This window comes from Erpetoichthys calabaricus, chromosome 4 (genome assembly GCF_900747795.2).
Source record: "Erpetoichthys calabaricus chromosome 4, fErpCal1.3, whole genome shotgun sequence".
In the NCBI taxonomy this organism is placed as follows: domain Eukaryota; kingdom Metazoa; phylum Chordata; class Cladistia; order Polypteriformes; family Polypteridae; genus Erpetoichthys; species Erpetoichthys calabaricus.
In genome coordinates this window covers 136,955,802-136,981,513 of record NC_041397.2, presented here as the reverse complement: position 1 = coordinate 136,981,513, position 25,712 = coordinate 136,955,802, and the positions used below count along the sequence as shown (strand labels likewise).

The window sequence follows — 25,712 nt, the reverse complement described above, 5'->3', positions numbered from 1 at the left end:
CATCATTTAAAAACTGCATTTTGTGTTTACTTGTGTTATATTTGACTAATGGTTAAATGTGTTTGATGATCAGAAACATTTTGTGTGACAAACATGCAAAAGAATAAGAAATCAGGAAGGGGGCAAATAGTTTTTCACACCACTGTAGATTATAGATTACATCTTGCCTGAAGAAGGGGCCTGAGTTGCCTCGAAAGCTTGCATATTGTAATCTTTTTAGTTAGCCAATAAAAGGCGTCATTTTGCTTGACTTTTCTCTACAGTATATAGTGTGTGTATTTTACTATACAGTGTCAGTGTTTCACTATACAATGTATACAGTACATTTCACTATAGAATGTGTTTCAGCATACAGTGTATTTGTTTCACTATACAGTGTATATGTTTATGTGTAGAATGCATGCAATTCACTACACATTGTATATATTTCACTATAGGCTGTAGGTGTTTCAATATACAGTGTACTCGTTTTACTGTATAGTGTATGCATTTCACTCTGGAATGTATACATTTCAGTATACAGTGTATGTATTTCATTATAGAGAGTATGCATTTCAGTATAGAGTGTATGTACTAAACGGCAGCGCATACTCCAATAAACACCGCTGTGATTGTCTTTGCCCCTTAGTACAATTATTCCCAAACAAAAAAAAACCAAAAAAAAAACACTGATGGAAAAATATTCATCTTTGACATTGTTTACCTGCAAAAATCCCCTGACGCCAAAATGCTGTCACACAATTATAAATCACTAGTACCTATAATATATTGTTGTAGACGTCACCGTTTTCGATCTTTTTCGGTGCAATCAGGAAAAAGCTTAAGCAGCTTCACCCAACAGAGTCCAGTCACAAGAACGAGGCAAACCGACCGGACGTGACGTTTCTACATCGCTCGCTTGCACTTTGACACGGATGTAATATTGGCTCTAATAATGGCTGCGTCCGTGCAGGTTGATGTAAATAAATTGAGGTATGTGTATAGTTATCATTTATAGTGTTAAACTACATCAAATGTCGTAATATGTTACAAACAAAAATAATGAATATGTGTAATGAATGATCTTTGACCTACATATCAGTTCTACAATTGCAAAGTTGCCGAAATTGTTACGTGTATACGCGTATTTATAAGCACTACCGACTACAAGAAAAACTATTCAGACGACCTGTTTCTAATCTGCTTCTCCGTTTGAGGTTCATTGGAAGCAGAAGAATATCGCGGCAACATCGGGCGCAAGTGAAGCCAAGACGGGGCTTTGCGAGTAAACTCAGCCGTACCGCCGCAGTCGCGTATGGGTTTAGAGTCTCGGGGCAAATGTTACAGGCGCTGATAAAAGCTTTAAAATAACCCTGTGTGCTCGCACAAAATCACGAGAACATCCATTAAGAAGTGGAACTGATGAAAAATTGTACCTGTTCATCTTATAGGCTGGTAATCTGTATCTGGGGGCTTTAGCTCACACTCGTTATAAAAAATACGAGTTGGGTCACCAGTTAATTATTTTAAGGCCCAGTCTCCTCAAAAATCTCTTGGAGCGAGGATGAGCGCAGTGTGTCGATTATTTTATGTACTCTTCTGATCAGATTTTAAAGTTGTGATCCAAGTTTCATAGTCAAATTACCAAACCATATTATAACACCATAACAAATAAGTGACTCCATAGCTACTCTGTAAAATAACATATTTTTGACCACTCCTTGGACCCTAAGCCTTTTCAAGAAAGTGCAGGCGTTGACCAATACTAGAATAAACATACTCCACTTGATGGACCAAATGCAGCTGACGAAGTAAATACCCAAATGCTTGTGTTTTCTTAACTGCTGAAGCTCACGCACCATGTTACAAATTATATCAACCATACGCGATTTCTTTTATATATGCACTTATTTATATATACTTACATGTTTAGATTATACATGTTTGTATGTCTATAATTATTAATTAAAATATTTGTTTGTCTTCCTTAGTTCCTTAACAGCTTCTTTTTTTTTTCTTTTTTCGGACGCTTGAAATGGTGGCTGTTCTGATCTGTGATTTTGGAAATCTTGCAACCTTGCATGTATTATAGAGGGATATATTTATAGAACCGATGATTTATATGTTTTCAAAGAAAATCTTGAGCATATAAAGTATTATATCATATTAAGCACTGGTATTGTAAGAGATAAACTGAAAAAGGCTTATGCCTATATATTTTTATGTATTTGAGTAAGCTAGAAACCACCAATATATTATAAGACAAAGGTCAGGTATGTGAAGAAGGGTGTAGAAACTAACCCCCCCTCTTCCAGAAGGAGAATTTAAGCATTTAGGCAGTAGTTATTGGTGCTGGACACTAAACAGGAATAGGGCCTGTCAAGCGAGCATGATGTATAGGAAGGGTGCTATGCCCAGTAAGTTGGGAAAATAAAATCCAGTTGGAGGCAGTATTAAGGGGAATGGAATGTTGGGAGTCAGATGTGGATAACAAATGTGTTGGGAGATAAGAACTGTAATAACTATTTGCCCATCACTTTTTGCTTATTTCACTTGATTCGAGTCCATGTGTGCACCAAACCATCAAGCTTGATTCTGCTTACATTCCTGAGACTCTGTGTGCCTTTCTTGGGAGAATGGTTCCCCCAGACCCTCCACGACAGTATCAGTAAGGGGGAATTTTAAGATATGCAGTGAAATAGCTAATGCTGTAAATTTGCTCATTTTTGAATTCTTCAAATATGAGGATGTGTTTAACCTCTCAGCAGTAACAGACGCCACTAAGTAGGTGCTGAGTTATTTGGAAATTGTAGTCCGAGAAGTACTGCTTAGATTGAATAGGATGAAATCAAACAAATCACCAGGACCAGAAAACATTTATCGAGTGCTTATGAAGGTCATTGAGTACATACTCCATATTTTCAGAACGTCACTGCACATTAGGGAATACCTAATATTATCACTTTATGTAAAAACTGTTATCAGGCATCTGCAAGTAACTAGAGACCAAGGTTATTATAGTTTTGCCTTTTTATATTAGTTTTAATTTCTATATTTTTTCTGACCTAACTTGGAAATTCAGTTTAGTTTTAGTTTTCCTTCATTGTGTATTTTTAGTTTAGTTTTTATTTCACAATGACATTTCTATTTTATTTTTAAATGTATTAGTTTCAGTTTTAGTAGTTATGGAACGGTTAAAGAGCTACTATGGAGTTTAGTTTTGTGTCACAATCAGACAGAACTGTACACCTAACGGGTTTGGATATAAAACGTGTTTAACGTTAGTGGAAGCTTATTACACTACATGGTTTACTATCTGGTTTTGTGTTTGTCTGATAAAAACAAGAAGAATCAAAATCAGATACTTAATATGAACAATTTTATAATTTTTAAAATATTTTCTATGTCATTTGTGCTGAAATAATTAGTGCAGACTGTTGGCACTATTCATCTTTTCCTTTTCTTGCCCAGAATGAGCCAATTTGTAGTGAAATTCAAGGTTTAAGGTTTTTTTTTTTTATTTTATTTTATTTTTTTACTCTAAATGTCTACAGCACACAACATTTCCTGCTCCGAGACAATGTGCTTAGAGTGAATGCCTTCAATATTGCATTCAGAAATCTCCCATACAGGGCTTTATTTTCTACCAGCCATATTGATCTCTGATTCCATCTCAGGCACATACAATTTACAGGCAGAATTTTGCCACCTGCAAGCCTGAAAAGATATCAAAAAATCAAAAATAGTTTCTACTGTGTTCTGACAGATGTGATCATGAAAATCAGGGGTCTTAGAAAGAACACGGCTCTTAGGCTTGAGTCAGTGTGTTGACCCCACCTGGCTGTATTGAGGGAAACAAAGAAAAACAAGCATGTAATGTCAAGGGTAGCGGCAGTGAGGCTTGAATAGCCAATTATAAGAACTGTAAACCCATAATGAGCAGAGTAAGAGCAGGTAATAGGAGTGCGGACAGCCACAAAACAACAGAGACCACATCTGAGATTGAAAACAATATAAACATTATATAAACCCGCGTATCCAGAGCAGGATCGTAGGAAACTTGGAGCCTACCCCTGCAGCTTTGGATGCAAGCCAGGAAAAATCCCTGATATGCAATATGTATGACATGGCTGATGTTAAGAACAAAAATAATACGATATTTCAACTATTTATTTCGAGAGAGAGAAAAATTGAAGAAAGGGGGTCAAGTAATTTAAAGCATAATTCCGCCACTGGATTATTTTCACAATATCGGGTATTTTGAGCTGTGAATGTAAAATAAAAAAGATAAATTAATAAATATAGAATAAATAAAAAAACACATTAGTATGCTTAGTTTTTCAGCATTGGCAGACTCTCTTCACCTACATACCTGTAGTTCAGTAGAGACGTTGCCAACTCAGGAATATTACAAGGTTTGTATGTCTTTGTGATTAATCCACCTTTTTTTAAGCAAAAGTGATTGGTTGGCAACAATATGCTGATCTTGTATGCTGACCTTGTCAGTCTCTCGATCAGAGCTGTTTTATTTTGAAAAAGGATCTCTCCTGTGCGAAGTGGCAAGTGAATTGTTGTCAACAAAACGCAGACACCTGAGACATCTAAACTGAAACGTTACTCACTCGTGATTTTTCTGTCCATACCGTAAAGGATTTGTTGACCAGCACATTTCAGGTGTTTGAATTAAACCTTGTTATCACAAGAAGCGCAAACAAATGCATTCATTCATCATAATAGATATCAGACTCATGAAGCCTGGAATTTGGCATATTGTGTGCTGCTGTTTAATAGATGCTGTGTAAGCAGTTCTCTGTATCTAATACTTCTCTCTTGAACCCCGGAGATCCATAGAACTGCAGGTTTGAAAGCTACTGAGCACATTCAAAACAAAATCATCACCTTGGTGGGCTCCACTAACACTTTTGTTGCACAGTAAGTTGCTTTCTATTTCACACGCTTTATGTGCCAGTATTCAGTTTGCTCCGTCACCAGCCTCCAGTCACTGGTTGAATATATGCAGGCAGCTCGTGAGGGATGACTTTCTGTTTTAGAGTTAAAAGTTACAAGGGTTAAAGATTAACGGCAAGAATATTTATACAAAAATGAAAACTAAAAATATTTTTAGTTCATTATTTTATTTCAATTAGTCTTTGCAGCTACTTTAATAATTTTGTTTAGTTTTAGTTTTTCATTTTGGTTTTGTTAATTATTTTATTTCAGTTTATGAAAATGTTTTTTTATTAATAGTTTCAGTTTTGATTTTAGTTCTTGTTAACTAAAATAACCTAACTAGAGACTACGAAGCTTAACATGCGTTATAGGTAAATTAATGGAAGGAATTGTTAAGGATACGATTGAGCGACACATGGCAAGTACAGGAGTTTTACTGAACAGTCAGCACGGATTCAGACAGTGGGTGTTGTGTTTCATAGCATGCTGGAAATTCTATGAGGTAGCAATAAAAGGTTATAATCAAAGTGGTACATATGATATTATTTATCTTGATTTTCTGGAAGCATTTGATAAGGTTGCACAAGAGAGATTGGACATTGGATTTGGAAACTAAAAAATGGGAATTTAGGGAGTAGAGCGTAGATGAATGCAGAGACTTATTAAATTGGATGATCTTACATGTGGTGTCCAGTGCTAGGAACGTTACTGTTTTTAATATATGTAAATGATTTGGACAGGAATATAAACAACAAGCTGCTTAATTTACCAAGTTACCAAGTTAGGTTGATTGCCAGATAATATAGAATCTATTGAATCATTATAGACGAACTTGGACCAAATACAGGCTTGGGCAGATTTGTGGCAAATGAAATGTAATGTCAGCAAATGTAAGGTATTAAACATAGGAATTAAAATTGTTAGATTTGAATACACAGTGGGAGGTCTGAAACTGTACTGAACGTGTACCTTATGAGAAGGATTTAGGAGTTGTAGCGTCACTATCAACTTCCAGACAATGTTTAGATCCCATTAAGGAGGAGAACAGAATGTTAGGTTATATAACATGATGTGTGGGCATACAAGTCCAAGGACGTTATGCTCAAGCTTTATAATGCACTGGTGAGGCCTCACCTGGAGAACTGTGTGCAGTTTTGGTCTCCAAACTACAAGTAGGACATTGCAGCACAAGGAAAAGTCATGAGAAGAGCCACTACTTGTAGGCTGATTCCAGGACTCCAGGGGATGAGTTATAATAATAGATTAAAAGAGCTGAACCTTTTTCAGTTTAAGCAAAAGGAGCTGAAGAGGTGATGTGCCTGAAGTGTTTAAAATGATGAAATTATTAGTACAATCCAGAGTGTTAATTTGAAATTAGTTCAACAACAAGAACACAGAAACTTCTTAAGGGTAACTTTCACACAAATATTAGGAAGTTTTTCTTCATTGGATAAGTTACCAAGTAGTGTTGTAGACAGTAGGATTTCAAGGACCTTCCACCAAAATAACGTCAAGTTGAGATTTGAATTAAATGTATTGGAATTAGTGCTGGGCGGTATACCGGTTCATACCGAAAACCGTTTTTTATTTTTTTTATGATATGGATTTTAACATCGGTTTAAATTGCCTAAACGATGTTCGGAACGTGGCGCAGCGGGAAACTGTTCAGGTGGGGACATTTTTCACTGCTACACCGCTAAACACAGATTTGTTGCACTAGGCCTCTTTTTCACTGCTACACCACCAAATAGTGGGCGGTAGCATAGGTATGCCGCACGGTGAAAATGGACAGAGAGCTGAAAAAAATGAGTCACGTCTGTCGCCTGGAGATGCTTTAGTTTTAAAAGGTCAGATGTGTAAATACTATTTCTATACTACTGGATAATACTGCGGGCGGCACGGTGGCGCAGTGGGTAGCGCTGCTGCCTCGCAGTTGGGAGACCTGGGGACCTGGGTTCGCTTCTCGGGTCCTCCCTGCGTGGAGTTTGCATGTTCTCCCCGTGTCTGCGTGGGTTTCCTCCGGGCGCTCCAGTTTCCTCCCACAGTCCAAAGACATGCAGGTTAGGTGGATTGGCGATTCTAAATTGGCCCTAGTGTGTGCTTGGTGTGTGGGTGTGTTTGTGTGTGTCCTGCGGTGGGTTGGCACCCTGCCTGGGATTGGTTCCTGCCTTGTGCCCTGTGTTGGCTGGGATTGGCTTCAGCAGACCCCCGTGACCCTGTATTTGGATTCAGCGGGTTGGAAAATGGATGGATGGATGGATAATACTGCAAGCCAAGTTGTACTTGTTTTATTTGTTTTCAATACAGTGTAATGTACCTGGGTACTGTGTAATATTGTGACGACATGTTGACTTTATTCTCGTACTTTGTCATTAAAGTAGAACATCGTAAACTAAACTTCATCATAAAATGAATATTTAATTTACTAGATTTTCTCAAACCCCGTCATAAGTTATATAGCACATTAAATGCTTTGTGTTAAGTGTTCCCTGAGCTTCTTAAACTGACTTCCTCTGCACTAAGAGGAGGCACCGGCAGCGATCGCCGCACAGAATCCATTCACATGATATTCATGCTCTCTGAACATTTAGAATGCAAGATAAATACTTGATATAAATAAATACTTGATATAAATTCTAAATTTTCAGAGAGCAGGAATATCATACAGTGAATGGATTCTGTATGGTGATCGCTGTCTCCTCTTAGTGCGGAGGAAGTCAGTTTATGAAGCGTAGTGATTAACAACTGGGTCGGGGAACACAACACAAAGCATTTAATGTGCTACATTAACTTATGACGGGGTTTGAGAAAATCTAGTAAATTAAACAATGATTTTAGGATGAAGTTTAGTTTACGACATTCTACTTTAATTATAAAGTAAACTATGAGAATAGAGTGGAAATGTCGACTTTAATCTCGACATAAACGGCGAGAATAAAGTGGAAATGTCGACTTTATTCTCAACGTATTTTTTTTTTTTTCTTCCGTGTCCGTATTTTTTTTTCTTCACTGTGGCCATAATACGATTCCGTAGGGCTATACCACAAATACAATTATAAATGCAAGTTGCAGTTGTATTATTTATGTACAACCCCAAATCAGAAAAAGTTGGGACAGTGTGGAAAATGTGAATAAAAAAAGAAAAAAGCAAGTTATAAATTCTCCTCAAATTTTATTTCATTGCAGACAGTATGAACACAAAATAATTCATGTTTTTTTTGTCAACATCATTTGATTTGTAAATAAATATCCATTCTTGCCATTCAGGCTTGCAACACATTTCAAAAAAAGTTGGGATGGGGGCAATTAAGGGGTAGTAATGAGGTATAATAACTAAATAATGATGTGATTTGAAACTAGTGATGTTAACAGGTGATTGCAATCATGATTCGGTACAAAAGCAGCATCGAGGAAAGGCCTACTTCTTTAGGAGCAAAGACGGGCAGAGGATCGCCAGTTTGCCACCAAGTGCGGGCAAAAATCTTTGAAATGATGAAGAAAAACGTTTCTCAAAGACAGATAGGAAGAGATTTGGGCATTTCTCCCTCTACAGTGCATAACATAGTGAAAAGAATCAGGGAATCTGGAGAAATTACCGTGCGCAAAGGCCAAGGGCACAAGCCTAAACTGAATGGCCGTGATCTCCGAGCCCTCAGACGGCACTGCATTAAAAACCGTCATTCATCAATAAATGATATAACTGCGTGGGCTCAGGACTATTTCAGGAAGTCACTCTCAAGCACATTGTGTATGTAGTTACATTAGGAAATGCCAGCTAAAACTGTACTGTGCCAAAAGGAAGCCCTACATAAATAGTGTCCAGAAGCGCCGCCGACTTCTCTGGGCTCAGAGGCATCTGGGATGGTCCATTGTGCAGTGGAAACGTGTATTGTGGTCAGACGAATCGGTTTTTTCACATCTTTTTTGGAAGAAATGGACGCCGTGTGCTGCGGACCAAAGAGGAAAAGGACCATCCAGACTGCTACCAGATACAAGTCCAAAAGCCAGGGTCTGTCATGGTATGGGGTTGTGTCAGTGCCTTCGGCAAAGGTAACTTGCACTTCTGCGATGGCACCATCAATGCTGAGAAGTATATCTCAGTTTTGGAGGAACAAATGCTGCCTTCAAGACGACGTCTTTTCCAGGGACGCCCATGCTTATTTCAGCAAGACAATGCCAAACCACATACTGCGTGCATAACAAAGGCATGGCTGCGTAAGAAGAAGGTGCGGATGCTTGACTGGCCTGCCTGCAGCCCTGATTTGTCTCCTATAGAGAATGTTTGGCGCATTTTGAAACGAAAAATGCATCAATGAAGACCCCATACTGTTGCGCACCTAAAACATTGTTTGCAGGAAGAATGGGACAAAATAACAACAACTGCAACACTTTGTCACTTGATTTTTTCAATGCCTAAACATCTTTTAAGTGTTGTTAAAAGACAGGGGAACTGTACAAAGTGGTAAATGCTGTACTGTCCCAACTTTTTTTTAAATGTGTTGCAAGCCTGAATGGCAAGAATGGATATTTATTTACAAATCACATGATGTTGACAAAAAAAACATGAATTATTTTGTGTTCATACTGTCTGCAATGAAATAAAATTTGAGGAGAATTTATAACTTGCTTTTTTCTTTTTTTATTCACATTTTCCACACTGTCCCAACTTTTTCTGATTTGGGGTTCTATATAGCTTAGTTTGAAGCAAGGTCCATATTAATGCAGTTTGCCTAAATGATAGTTCAGTTGGTAAAGATGTCATCACCAAGATTGCACTTGTTTTATTTTATTTTAATTTGGTGAATACTGTGTAATGCACCTGGGCTTTTGAAGCCTTGAAGTAATAGTGCAACTATCAGTAATAATACAATTATTCATTTTATTGTTATTATTTATTAGTTTAAATATTATGCAGTTTAATAATGGTAAAGTCACTTTAACGTGTCAGTGGACAGAGATTGTTAACATTAACAGAAAGTGTAGTTGTTTTACAAAAAATATTTATTCCTTTTCTAAGACATGTTCAGTGCAATACAACTTTTGACAAGCACTTCTGGATATTTTCCTAAGTCTAAATACCTCTTTGGATGGTTGAAAATATGTTGTCAAAATTATAATTTAAGTTTTTGCAAAATTTGTTAAATAAAAAGGTTCTATATTTTGACTGCATCTGTCATGCAATGTGATTTCCTTCTCTTCATTAGTGCCACCCCCTTGAAAAGTATCACTTTATGGGGCCATGCAAACCTGTATTAATACTTGTGTGCACATTAAAATGTTTTTTTTTTGTACAATGTACAATGCTCTTGACAGTGGAATAGGTTATTCTTAGCAAGTAATTGCAGTGGAAAATGTGTTTAACATCCACTCATGCATGGGAAAAAAATACCGTCAAATACCGTGAAACCAGGATAATTTAGAAAAATACCGTGATATAGAATTTTGGTCATACCGCCCACCCCTAATTGGAATAGTGAGCTTTGTTGGGCTGAATAGCCTGTTCTCATGAACATTTTTTTTTAATGTTCTAAAGTTAGGGATCCTCCAATCAATTGGCTGCTGATCTAAATTGGCTGATTTTCAATAAAAAAGACACGATCGGTGATCAGTAAATTATCCAATCACAAAATCTGATTTTTAGTTGCCCCTTTGTGCTATTACGGTAGTAGAGCCAAAAGGTTTTTTTTTTTCTTTTTTTTTTTTTGCAGCAAAGTTCCTGTAATGTAAACAAAGTGCAGTCAAGGCTTGTTTTTATCAGAGAGCTTAGCCTTTACATTAAAGAAAGTGGAGAAATAAACTGAGAAAATGGAATTGTAGAAGTCATACTGTATGTGCTTTTAGACAAATATCAAGAAAATCAACTTTAATGAATTCAGACCTTTTTATTTTTCCCTTTAAATTAAAACGGACACCATTTCATTTGGGTAGGGGTAGCAATATTATTTTAAGTGCAGCAGCTTACATTTTTAATTGGAAAAAGAAAAGACAAAGAAGAATTTCAAATGGCTGTTTAGCAAGCAATAGACATGTTAGCTTAATAGAAAAATGTATCTTTTACTTATTGACCTGTTAAGCATGTTAGTCTTTTGTCTTCTTATAAACAACTTATGAACATTTGATACATTTGTGGCTATTTTAAAGATTTGTACTGTATTCATTATTTATTTCTATATGTCATACAGTATACGTATGGGTAAGAAACAACTCACTACATACTGTAATTAAAATGGTAAACCATATTTTATAATTACACCTCAAGAATTATGGATGTCTAGCTGATACACATAAGAAAAAAAAAACACATCTTTATAAATATCTCTCTTCCCCACCCACGCTAAACAGTGTATTGGGCAACGAGGGCTCTCCATTGAGTACGATTGAGGGAGATGATTTCAACCTCATCCCATGAGACATAAAAGGCTTTGAGGTGGTTGATGAAGGTTCAACGCCATGTCAATCACTGTTGTACTTTGCCATGTCGGCCTCCAGGTGGAATCTCTCGAAATGCCTTCTTGGGAATACTATTATCATCCATACGGATTGCGTGTCCAGCTAGACACAAACAGCGGTGTGCGATATTCGTACTGAGGTTTTGTGTCTTGCTTCTTTGTAGGAGTTTCTCATTGGTAATGTGGTCAAAGTATTGAATGCACAGTATTTGCCGCAGGCAGCGTTGGTGAAACATGTTCATCTTCCGCGTGATACTGGCCGAAGCTTTCCGTGTTTCAACAGCAGAAGGCGCCATTGGAAGGATGATGGACGCATATAGGCGAAGCTTGATATTAAGCGGGATGGCCGCAGCTGACCAAATATTACGCATTTTTGAAAAGTTGCAGCGGCTTTTCCAAGGTGACATTTGACATCTGTTTCTGTACCTCCATTCTCAGATGATGACACTACTTAAATACATGAACTTATTGACTACTTCTAGATCTTGACTGTTGACATTGATCTTCGGCACCCCAATTTATGCCCCCATGTGCACGACTTTAGACTTCTTGGAGCTGTTCTGCAAGCTGACTTTTGTTGCCTCTCACTCTAAGCTTCATGTTGGTGTCTGCAGATGGTGACAATCTTCTTTATAAAAGTAGTAAATAAATATTTTAACAGCAAAAAAAGCTGGAGTGCAGTTAATGATTAAAAATGATTAAAACCTGTAAGTTCATGTACTGTATATTGACATTTAAGCAGAGTTTAATTGCCAATAATAAATAATTGTTTGTTCCAGAAAATACCGTGTGTGTGTATACAGTGCATCTTGAAAGTATTCACAGCGCATCACTTTTTCCACATTTTGTTATGTTACAGCCTTATTCCAAAATGGATTAAATTCATTTTTTTCCTCCGAATTCTACACACAACACCCCATAATGACAACGTGAAAAAGGTTTACTTGAGATTTTTGCAAATTTATTAAAATAAAAAAATTGAGAAAGCACATGTACAGAAGTATTCACAGCCTTTGCCATGAATCTCAAAATTGAGCTCAGGTGCATCCTGTTTCCCCTGATCATCCTTGAGGTGTTTCTGCAGCTTAATTGGAGTCCACCTGTGGTAAATTCAGTTGATTGGACATGATTTGGAAAGGCACACACTTGTCTATATAAGGTCCCACAGTTGACAGTTCATGTCAGAGCACAAACCAAGCATGAAGTCAAAGGAATTGTCTGTAGACCTCCGAGACAGGATTGTCTCGAGACACAAATATGGGGAAGGTTACAGAAAAATTTCTGCTGCTTTGAAGGTCTCATTGAGCACAGTGGCCTCCATCATCCGTAAGTGGAAGAAGTTTGAAACCACCAGGACTCTTCCTAGAGCTGGCCAGCCACCTAAACTGAGCGATCGGGGGAGAAGGGCCTTAGTCAGGGAGGTGACCAAGAACCCGATGGTCATTCTGTCAGAGCTCCAGAGATCCTCCGTGGAGAGAGGAGAACCTTCCAGAAGGACAACCATCTCTGCAGCAATCCACCAATCAGGCCTGTATGGCAGAGTGGCCAGACGGAAGCCACTCCTTAGAAAAAGGCACATGGCAGCGCGTCTGGAGTTTGCCAAAAGGCACCTGAAGGACTCTCAGACCATGAGAAAGAAAATTCTCTGGTCTGATGAGACAAAGATTGAACTCTTTGGCGTGAATGCCAGGCGTCACTTTGGAGGAAACCTGGCACCATCCCTACAGTGAAGCATGGTGGTGGCAGCATCATGCTGTGGGGATGTTTTTCAGCGGCAGGAACTGGGAGACTAGTCAGGATAAAGGGAAAGATGACTGCAGCAATGTACAGAGACATCCTGGATGAAAACCTGCTCTAGAGTGCTCTTGACCTCAGACTGGGGCGATGGTTCATCTTTCAGCAGGACAACGACCCTAAGCACACAGCCAAGATATCAAAGGAGTTGCTTCAGGACAACTCTGTGAATGTCCTTGAGTGGCCCAGCCAGAGCCCAGACTTGAATCCGATTGAACATTTCTGGAGAGATCTTAAAATGGCTGTGCACCAACGCTTCCCATCCAACATGATGGAGCTTGAGTGGTGCTGCAAAGAGGAATGGGCGAAACTGGCCAAGGATAGGCATGCCAAGGTTGTGGCATCATATTCAAAAAGACTTGAGGCTGTAATCCAAAGGTGCATTGACAAAGTATTGAGCAAAGGCTGTGAATACTTATGTACATGTGATTTCTCAGTTTTTTTTATTTTTAATAAATTTGCAAAAACCTCAAGTAAACTTTTTTCATGTTGTCATTATGGGGTGTTGTGTGTAGAATTCTGAGGAAAAAATGAATTTAATCCATTTTGGAATAAGGCTGTAACATAACAAAATGTGGAAAAAGTGATGCGCTGTGAATACTTTCCGGATGCACTGTATATATCATTTTTAGAGAAATGGTGAAAAATACTTTTTTTAGGCCTTGTTTCAGATAGGTATATTACAGAAAAAAATAAACAATATGACAGCTTGTAATTATTAAAATGATTTTATTTTCTTTTATGCCATATGTATTATGGATGCGTATTTTATTAAATTATGCATTTTAATGAAATTTTATTTTGGTATTTTTATTGTCACTGAACAATAAGCCTACAGAATTTCATTTTGTTAATAATAAATGAAGAGTTAACACCTGTTGTCTATAGCTGAATCATAAAAATACTAAACGTAACACTTTAATATAGAACATAAGGCTGCTATGCTTCTGGTTATGCAGGAGCTTATTGTGAAATGTTTTTTAAAGGAATAAAGAAAAAAAATGGAATCGGATGATCAAGTAACATGACATTGGTGACCGATATCAGCCTTAAAAAATCCTGAGTGGAGCATCCCTAGTTCTAGAGTTCTTGTTTAAGTAATGACAATAATAAGATTTTATAATTTTTAAATTATATATGGGTTCTCCTATTATGGAGCCTCATCTAGGTAGATGACAAAAAAGCACTCCATTTCAGTGCAGAGCAAATAACTTTAACTGAAATTGGTTGATGTTATATGCAGAATACACAGCTTCCAAAGGTCTGCAAAAGAAGGCTGTGGTTTATTTAAAATTCACAAAGTGCATATGATGTGTGTTCCAAATAATGGTGCTTATTTTAGCCACTGGTCACTTAGCAGCCTTGTATCATTAAAGTAAATGGACCAATAGAACCCAGTCAACAGCTGCAGGAAGGCAGCGTGCCATAATAAATACAACTTGCCTTTATTATCGAAAAAAATAAACAAATAATTTCATGATCAAGTTCCATTTAAATTATAAGTCTCTTATATTTTGCTTCTTTACTACTTCATCAGTTCTTTGATGTAAAACAGTGTGTCAGTACCATTAAGTAGCCAGATGCTTGGCCGCTTTACACAATTAATATATTGTCAGACCATGTGAAGATCATTATGTATATGTAAGCATGCTAGGTTTGCATTGTATCATTGATTGCTCCTGTGTAAGGCAGTACTTTCAAAATCTAGCATACGTAATACACCCTTATAATTATGCATTTGGTCATGCTTAAATATTGTATTGTTAGCTATCACAGATTTAAAAAGTGTTTGTTTAGACATTATAACAGCACAGACGACTATTTTAAAGCTGTGAGGAAGGTTCACCATTCACATAACCAATGGGGAAATTTATATGGTGATTTTTAGTATTAAAACATTTTTAACTTCTTATGTTGCAATAAATAATTTTAATTCTAGCCACTGTTATTTTACTTTGACTTGCCATACATGTAATGCCACTCTTTACATAATCACCTCTAATTATAGTTTAAGCTTTAATTGATTTGCTTTTATTACACGGCAGAAATCTTTATGTGGAAAATATAATAGGTCAGTATGTCTGCCATTCAAATTTATTTCACACTGTGAATAAGTTCATAAAGTGCATGCACAGTATCAATTAGCATAGTGTCAAACTAAAGTTTAAAAAAAAAAAAAGTACAGACAAATTTGCTGCACTTACAAATGCCAATAGGAGCTAGAAAGAAAATCTGGCAATAGAAATTAGTCAGTCAGGAAGATTACTGTGGACATAGGAGGGTCATTAAAAAACGAAAACTTTCTTCAGAAGCAGAATTAACGATGTAGGGCCAGACTCTGAATGGCTTCTAGATGATAAAATGATTTTTATCTATAGCAGCAGCAAGTGTTTGAAATAATTGAAAGGGTAACAATACAAGCTCACATAATAAGTATATATTTAAATATGTAATAACACTTTCTAAAAAAGTTTGATTGTGGGCCATATATTTTTAGGATTAGGTATTATAGTATGCTAAATATAGCACAGTGCAAGTCATTACTTTAGATAGATAGAACTTTAGTTGCACTCAGGGGAAATTTGGCCTTTTACATAAGCTCTTTAAATAAATACATGCATAATTAGGTGGGTAAGTAAGTTAGTAAATAAATAAATATACATACACACTTTGATCTGAACAAACACCAGAAAGACTATAAAGCAAGAACATTAAAAACAAAGAACAGTTCCGACTTGGCAGTCACAATCACAGTGATGCATTATGCAGGCATGTTACTGTGGATATAAAGGAGCCCCAGTAGCATTTCTTGACACAGTTCTGCTGAATAATTGATTGACTGAAAGTAGTCGGTGTTAGTGTGTCAGAGAGAGGATGTGCTATAGGGCTGGGTATCAGCACTGTTGTCTCAATTTGATGCTGATTCACAATGTCCTGATTCAATATCAGTTTTATCTTGACTGAATTAATGTACACTGATATATTTGAAGTGGTGGCTTTTTTTAGAAATTGCTTAACCGTGCATAGAGAACATTTATATAATGTGACAAATTTCTGTAACACTTTTTTTGAAGGGTGTCTACATGGTGACTTCATAACATATGCATAAGCATGGAGTGACATTTAAGAAAAAAATACTTGATTAGTAATGAACGGTTAACATCAGTGTTTGGAAGATATGGAACTAAATATTAATGCTTATAAATAAATGAATTTTTTTCGAAGCACTGCACTCATTCAAAATTCATCATAATTTGGCTAACATACTGTATGTATCGCCACACCAGAGTCCACACATATTAAATAAGGGGTCCTTGTTTTAATACAATGCAATAGTATCTACTTTATAAAAACACCTGTATCATCTTGTGAATAATATTGTTATAAAATAATCAAATATTGCTTCTTACATAATAAATGTTATTCAATAAACTGTTTGTGTGTTACTAATTTTCATGTAGACACCCTTCAACTAAACTGTTAGTGAAATTTATTCCCCTATCTAACATTTCAATTACTTGAAATTAAAGATGCAGTAGGAAGACTCGTGTCTTTCTATAATTCTACAAGTTTTACATATCTTCAGTTGCTCATTTGTAGCAGTCATGTTAATCGGTCTTGAAAATGTGTCCTCACAGTCCTTAAACAAAAAGGAAGCATTTTAAAATGAGGATCTAGAAATGATTCCTGTTGCCAGCGGCATTGAATGAATGGAACATAAAAAAAAAAAAACAAATGGCCATCGTGATCGAAAACACCCCTATGGAGCTACTTCAAGTCGGCTGCTTTGCGTTCACACTCCCTTTGGTAAAACAAAGACAAGCAAAGATCTACATATAGTAATTGAGCAGGATAGAAATTCACGAGATTGATCTTGAGACTTTAAGAATCAATATTGAATTGTTTAAACGAAAAATAATGATTAATTAGGTAATCAATATTTTTACCCAGGCGTAATGTGTAGCATTGTTCATAATGGCACTAAATTTAATTTTAATTCTGTCCTTCGCTACTACCTCCAGGGAGTGTGTTCTGTAACTGAGCTTGCCCTTTTAGTTAGCTTGTTGATTCAGTGGGTGTCTCTTGAAGTGATGCTACCAGCCCAGTCCACCAAAGCTTAGAAAAATCAAACTGGCCATCACAGAGTTTTAGAAGATATGAAGGATGTCACTTCCCACATTAAAGGAATGCAGTCACCTAAGGAAGAAGAGTCTGTCCTGCTTTTCTTAAATAGTTCCTCTGTGTTCTGAGACCAGTCCAATCTGTCATTAATCTGGACCCCCAAGTGTATGTTATACTTACCATCATATGTTCTTTTAAAAGCAGTCTTAGTTGGAGTACAGATTTGTTTTTGGTAAGCAATTTATAAAGATCTCCTGGAAACGGATCTTTTGAAATGCTGACAGTTCAGCCACCTTTACTGGTTCTGATTCTGCTGCATTGTTAGCTCATGATAATACCTACTCCTTTTGATTTATCAATGCTTACTTGTGCAACCTTGATAGTTTGGCTGCTTAAGTTCATGGTGTACAGACGGAGGGATCTTTATTTTATTGTCCTAAATTGTACTCTTGTTTTTGTTGTACTGTACAATGTAATGTTTTGTTTGTAATGGCACTATATACAATAAAGAAAATAAGTGATTTAATATTTAGTTGGTTGATAGATTTTAATAATTAATGTATCCTAAATAAGTAATTCTGATATTTTGTGTGTGAAGGAGTTTTCTTTTTGTGAGATATACTGGCATAAATTGCAATAATTGGACAACTGCCCTTAATGCTCTTGAGAAACCATTTACCAATCTATGTTATATTAAACAAGGAAATAATTGCATACATGTAGTCATTCTTAGTGTTGGAAATTCAAGCTGCTTCTTGTGTGCCTTGTAATTTGGGTGTATGATGGTTGGTTGGTGGGGGGGCTTATTTTTAGTTCTTAACTCTTGGTGAATTATGTAACTTTTATTGTTAATTACCCTTCAGTATATGTTGTATGCATTTGGTAATAACACATACTCAAATCAAGTAAGAATTTTATTGTACTCTGCACAAGTGACAATAATAATCTCATTCATACAATATTTTTCTGTATTTAGCCATAAGCAGCTTAGGGCTGCATTGAAGAAAGAGAGAAGAAAAAAAAAGCGCCAGACACTTGCAAGATTAAGAGATTCAGGTAGTATAATTAATATTCTTAAACCTCACTAATTTAAATAAGGCCTTTAGAAACTAATTTTCAAGGATCATGGAAAAAATGATTTAGTTCTGGAATTTTTATACAGAAGTAGAAAACATGGCTTTTCATCATACTTGTAGTGTATGCTGTTTTCTTTACCGTTATTTTGTTTCCATCATGAACAGCATCATTGCATACTTTTTGCTCTAATAATATGTAATAGGTAAAATGTAAGAATAGACTAGAAGGTTAATTTATTGATTCACTCATATAGTTGTCAAAAATACTGATTTATTGATAAGTATGTATTCTAATATTTTGAAATGGTATCCGTACATGTTTTTTTGTAGTATTTATCCTATCCATATTGGGTGGATTTTCCTGCTTTGATTGTTCCTTAGACAGTGAGTTCAGACACATGCATACCACTCGCCACTGCAGGGAATTTAGTACCTTTTAATTTAGTGGCGCCACGTTACGGCTCTGTAGGTGAAATACATTTGCAGCCTCTTCTGCTTTTTGGTACTGGAGTCTGCATTCTTGGTTTACTTGTGTATTATGTGTTACCGCCATTTTGTTGAGGTGCTCTTTCTTTGTAAGCTGACAGTGAAATTTATTAAAAGGGTGTTGAAGTTCTGCTTTTCAGAAAATATTCAGTTTTATCTTCAACCAAATTGGTGCAGATACAGTATTGTATTAGCAATAAATTAAATTCTCTAATTAGTTGTCAACAACAAAGAAATATGTAAATGTGATTAAAAAATTATAACAATAATTTGTTTCTTGAGACCCAAGAACTCTGTACAAGAACATTTAAAAGAAAACCATTAAAATAAATGTATTCATCAACTTTCTATATTTTGTCCTTCACTCCTAAATGCTTACTGAGGTTGGTGTCGAGCATTAGGGTATTGAGCAGAATTTTGACGTCCTTGAGAGGGTTGCAATGTAATGTTTACAGAAGATTGAAATACCTGAATCTTACTAACTGTGACAGTATTAGATCACTTGTTCAAACGCCTCTATCTCTATAACAATACTGCATTCATTAATGTAATTTTTAAACTATTCTTAGTATTCACAGAAGTCTGAACTTCTTTACTACATTTCTTTATTTTTTTAATGTATTGACTTTCGAATATTTGAGAATCTCTGTGGTGTTTGAACAAGTGCTCTCCCTCATGAGGAATCTGATCATCTTTATATGTATTTTTGGCAATAATAAATTTTGATTTTCTGTGTAGCCCTCACCTCTCTGTCTGTGGTATCAAAAATGGTATTGAATATGGACACTTTCAAATTATTGTATCAAAAGTTGGGAATTTCAGTATTGTTAAAACTCTATTTACTAATTAAAAAAATAGTTTTCTGCAGAACTGGTAACACCAACTAAGGATATGCACCAGTGGAAAGAAAATGTTTGCTAAATTATTAATTTCATTGTGGAAGTTTGCTTAACTATGTCACATTTCAGCAAATACAAACTACTTTTTGTAAGAATATGTTTTAACAATAACTAAGTTCACTATTAAAATGACTTTATTAAGTTGAATTAATGCGTTCAACTATTTACCAAACCCATTTCTCCGTTACAGAGCTGTATGAAGCCTGTGCCTATCCTAGGAGCAACAGAAATGGTGGCCAGAGTGTAAATCTGTTGCTGGCTAAATTCATGCAAACATTCATAGTCACACATCCAGTTTACCTAATATGCACGTTTACAATGAGTTGATCCAGTTGAGCACACACACAAGAAATCATTTTCTCATGAAATAGGGGTGAAAAGGTTGGAACCGAGTTGAAAACATACATAGAGAAAAGGTGCTTATATATGAAACTAAACACTATCTTCTTGTGTAAATAGCACAAATTTTGCTGGTGACGAAACACCATGCTTTTCCAAAATATTTTTGCAAAGCTCTGAATTTCCACTGCAGTTTCAATTTCATGCATATCTTTGACTCATCACTAAGTACTAATTATTACACCGTAATGTCTTCTGGTCTGAATTCATATTGTCTGTTATTAGGTTTAAACAAAAGTAAAAATAGATAAAAGCTTCTCATAGTACTCTTTCAGTATCAATTTAACGATGTAGGTGTTTACAGTCATTTAGACTTTCATTACTGATTAAACAAGCAAGAATGTGTTATTAGAAATTAAAAAAATTAAAAATCAATTAAATTAAATAAAATGCATTTATTTTCAGAATTGCTAGAAGAGGACAGTGTGCTAGACGATGAATCAGGGGAAGAACGAAAAGCTGAAGAAGAAAGGTCTGTTGATTTGTAGTAAATACAAAAGGTCATCAATAAGTTACAAGGTTTCTAGCATATAGGCCTGATAAAGTGTGAAATAAATGACTTTGGAAAATTGTGAAAAAACAATACTAAATTTATATTGTCAGAACACAGCCAAAAATATGGGTATAACAGCCTGATGCTTCAAATTTACACACATTTTAATTACATATTGTGTATTCTTTCTAGACAGTTTTTTAACTGCATAATAAGATTAGCTACCTGGTAATATTGCTGTTCTCATTAAGGAAAACGTTTTCAAAGTCATAGACATGCAATTACACATTAAGTACCTAGCTCTTGTGAGCATTTAGTATAATCTAGGGTGCAATCAGTGATAGTAGTAAAACATAATTTACATTGCAGTATAATATTTAAGTAAGTGTTATATTTGATGATAGTCTGAAAATGGAAAATGTGCAGGAAGTAAAGTAGTTATTTATTTATTAATAACTATAGTGGTTTAACATTTAGGTTTGTTTTTAGATTTTTTTGCTCAGAACTGCAATTTTGTAATTTGAATTATGGTATGTTAGTAATTATCTTATAAAACTGATAAAAGAATGTTAAAAGCATAATGTGTAAAAAAAATGCCAAGAAAAATTCTGAAATGTTTATAACCTTAGAAGGGCCCAAGTATATTGTGTTAGTATACAGTTAGGTCCATAAATATTTGGACATTCATTAAATAAAAGTTTATGAATTATGAATTAAAATTCATTGTGGTAATGTACAGAGCCAAAATTAGAAAAAAGTTATCTCTGTCCAAATATTTATGGACCTAATTGTATGTGTCTTGTTTTTATAAAGAGGGTGGTTACATGTTAAGTGTTTTAACTTAATTTATATTGTTGTTCATGAAGTATCCCTTAAAAATATATCAAATTATGAAAAGGCTCTGAGCCTAACAGAAAATATAGCTTTTTTTGTGTCATTGTATATCTTAGGCAACAACTACATCATGAGTGGTTGGAGCGGGAAAAGGTTGCTCAAGATGAATTTCAGCGTAAAAAGGAAAAAGAAGAAATAGCTAGAAGGAAAAAAGAAGAGGAAGAGGTAACATACTGCTGAGTGTTAAACATTTCTCTGGGTTAAAACATACAAGTGCTGTAATGAATCAAGTATTCGCAAATTTATATGAAAAATAAATTCTTGTTAAGTGTGTACTTTGATCTCTGAATATAAATGACTACCTGGAAATTTGTATTTTAAACACTCAACCAAAAGCTATTTGGTGAAATATTCCAGTGTAGATTTTGTTTTGTTTTTCATGATATTTTTAAGAGATACTATTGTTCTATTTCTGAATTTTTATATTTGTGAAAAACCCCATCTTGACTTGCTGTTTAAAATATGTACACAAGAAAAATGCCCTTAATATGTTAGTTTGAAATAAATTCAGAGTATCTAAAATATGTACTTAGCAAAGTACCTTGCATTGACATGTGTTAAGTAGTTTTTAAAGTTTTAGTTTAATTTAGAGATATTTTAAATCCATATTTTCAGAGTCATGGAGCACCAACAGTTCAACCACATTATTTTTCAGAAAGAATAATTGGTTGAGAGTATTTTTGTGGAACGTGAACATCCATTAATCCATTCATTTTAAGGACTCCACTCAACATTGAATGGAGTTGGTTTGTACACTTGCAGCATTGGAGATAAGGCAGTAACTAACCCTGGAAACATTTTTTTACCAAGACAGATCACATGTGTGTGTATATAGGGCTAGTTTAGAAGTGACAGTCTGTTTAATCTGCACATAAGTATGTAAGAAAATTGAGTAACAAACTGGTCCATTCTGAAACATGTCCATAAAGAGTTGTGGCATTGGACGGTACTGTGTTTCATGTCTCTCTGTTATAAAAGAAAATCTTGAGATTTTCTCTCAACCATTTTCAAACAAGCCCACGATCTTCTCGCCTCTCATTCATTTGAATGCTTTTGTCAGACACAGTTCCTGCGCTCTCGTGTCTTATAAATTTTTACATTTTCCTTACTTTAAGTTCCCAGTAAAAGAAGACTTATTATGTCCAAATCTTATTGAAGAATTTCATCCTGAAGTGTTAACAGAAGAAATGAGTGCACGGGCAGTCCTAGCACCGAGAAACGATGAAGTCAAACGAATTAACACGAAAATTGTCGATCGGTTACACGGCAGTGACATGTAAAATGTTAACAGGCAACAATAAAGATAATGTAGTACATCTTCCAAGGATAATATTAGACACCAAAGGAGATCTTGATATTGCATTCATATTAAAACGTTTATAGTTTCCCATTACAATAGCTTATGCTATGACAATTAACAAATTACATGGACAAACATTCGAAAAAAGTCAGTTTAGAGAGAAAGAAACTATATTCACACATGAGAACGTTGCGTTGTCACGATGTAAGTCCAAACGCGGAATCAAAATTCAATGTGATATTGACAGAAAGTTGATAAAAAAATTGTTTTTACTGAAGTTTTACAGTAAAGTGTAAGTTTAAAAAGTATTTGCGTGTTAATTTCAAAGCCAAACAGAATGAAAATGTATAACACAACGAATACCTCTAACGCAACGTGAAACATAATTTTCTTTCAATTTATTACATTTTACTATTTTTTACTATGGTTACTTACTCGCTGTAATGTAAAATAGTTAGTTCTGTTATGCATATGTAACAATTCCCATGAAAATAACAGTCTGTTTAAATTGTACATCTGCTTCCCCATACGCAAGCGGCAGGTCCGCGAGGTGACTAGCGTGTAGCACCCGCCCAGGGGTTGGCAAGCAGGGGGCAGAGCCCCCAAGTAATGTATTAAATTTATTTTAGCTGTATGTATGAATCCAAATTTATATGTAGAGATGTTCTATTTCAGGGAGACCTGAAGGTGCAGTTTTTGGCCCTGTTGACTTATTAACACCTATATAAACAGGTTAACAACCTTTATTTTCCTGATCACCAAAAAACAATATAGTACTTTTCCATTGTTAAATCAATTGATCTTGAACAGCATTTATTTTAAACTTTATTTATAAAAAATAAAAAAAATATTTCAGCGTATAATTTGTGAGCTTTTTAAATATTTATCAGTACAGTATATAATATTTATTAATTGCTTAGAAAACTTAACACAGTCTATAAATTGTTGTACACCATTATTTACCCTCACAAATTGTACATTGAAGCACATTTCTTAGTATGGTTTCTTTTTCTTCTTTTGTTTTCTTCAGAGAAGAATTAAAGAAGAGTGGGAAGCAGAGAAAAAGAGAGAAGACGAAGCCAAAGAGCTCAAAGAGCAGGAGAAGAAAGAGCGAGAGGTGATTCCTGCCTTAGGAGGATAACTAAGGCTCATTATATCCTGTTTCTTTAGCAATTTGTCAACTGTGTTACTGATTAAGTGAGCTGTCTATAAAATATAAGCAGTTATGCAAAAGTAATGTGTTTGTGTTGATATTGCCAGTTTGTTTTGGTGAAAAGTTAGACAAAAATATTTATTTTTTGGAAGAAACATTAAATACGGTAGAATCTTCTGTTTAGTACATCCTTCTTGATATTCCTTAACCAAGAGATACACAAAAATACTGCTGGTGGACTGTTTCTGCACGATGACAATGTATCTTTTTTCATGTCTATCAAACTGGATTAAATAAGATGTAGTGTTAACAAAATCTACTCTATATTCTATATACTGTATATTTCTTTTTACAAAGATCAATCAGGTAATAATTTTGAAATGAAATTAAACAAGTTAGTCACCTTGATAAAATGAATTTTGAGATTGTTTTTCTGATAATACTACCAAAGCAGGCAAAAAACAAGGTCATTTCCCAACTTTCAGCCATTCATTTGCACACTATTTTGCCATATCTGTTTGTCTCTCCCTTCAGAGAATTACTAACGCAAGGATTTATTGTTTAGAATCTTTGTACATTTTAAGCCTTTTTGCATATGTCATGCTTCCTCTGACTGTTCAGTAAAATAAGAAAAATTCTTCTGATAAACCACAGGAAAAGCCTTTGACATGTGGGTGAACATTAAACTGGTCAAAGTTGATTAGTAGGATCAATACCATAATATATTAGACACTGGGGCCATCTCAGGCCATTATACAAACTGTTAAATCAAATGAATCAATTACTGTTAAAGTAAAATAGCATCAATACAGCATTGAAAAGAACCGATCATTTAGTCCTATGTTTATATAGCTACTTGTTAATCCCAATTTGCCTGAGTTTTGCTTAGTATCATTAAGTTGACATTTAAAGGTTCCAAAACTACTACTATACTAAAATGCTTGACTTGATAATTTGTTCTTAATTTGGGGTGGGGTGAGGATGTGATTGTTAATATTTGTTTATCATTTACGTCATTAGGAGGTCAGCAATAATTGTTAATACACAATACTTTATTTAAATCAAAGACATTTCACCAGTATGTTTTACTTCTTTTTGTGTAATTGTCACTATTACAAAGTGATTTACGAAGCAGACAACGTTACTTCTAATGGAATATTTGCACTATATATTATATATTTGAAGTTGTCATTTTTGTTTTATCTTTTAGATCTTTAGCATTAGCGTAGTAGTCGCCATATAAAGCATAACCATTGTCCTTGAGAATAAGGAACTGGCAAATCGTTTAGTTAGGTCAGAAAGTTCAGTTTTGAATGAAGCTTTTGGGAGTCAAGTTATGTTACTCTGATTGAGGAACATTACTGAAATAATACTAAAATATTGATTATTTTGATTATATGGATTTTGTTTTTTATTTTGGCTGTTAATGTACAGTTCATTTGTATACTTTCACTTTTTTAGCTGTACAGAGTGAACATGTGAAAATAACGATTATTTTTGACAGCTATGTAGGTATTGAACTTGTAAAGTCTTGAGCCTGCTAGAATTTCAGTCTAAAGCTGGCTAGATGAGGGAGCATTCTATATTCAGAAATAAAATTAAGACGGCAGCACTGAAGAAACAAAATTGATTTTTTTTAAAGTGGTGCCATTAGTATACTTTATACAAAGCTTAACAATTAACTTAACAATTAATATCAGATATCTGCTGGCTCCTAC

At 35.1% G+C, this 25,712-nt stretch overlaps 1 protein-coding gene across 2 annotated transcripts in view; it reads left to right on the top strand.

The window, feature by feature from the left end:
- The first annotated feature begins 845 nt into the window (after positions 1-845).
- Positions 846-25,712, top strand: part of zrsr2 (zinc finger (CCCH type), RNA-binding motif and serine/arginine rich 2) — a 49,267-nt gene continuing 24,400 nt past the window's right edge. For both annotated transcript variants that reach the window (XM_028799833.2, XM_028799832.2), the window contains exons 1-5: positions 846-972; positions 18,271-18,350; positions 20,560-20,626; positions 21,598-21,706; positions 23,872-23,958. In XM_028799833.2, the coding sequence (XP_028655666.1) occupies positions 935-972; positions 18,271-18,350; positions 20,560-20,626; positions 21,598-21,706; positions 23,872-23,958 (381 nt within the window). In that variant the 5' untranslated portion in view covers positions 846-934. The remainder of the gene's footprint in view (positions 973-18,270; positions 18,351-20,559; positions 20,627-21,597; positions 21,707-23,871; positions 23,959-25,712) is intronic.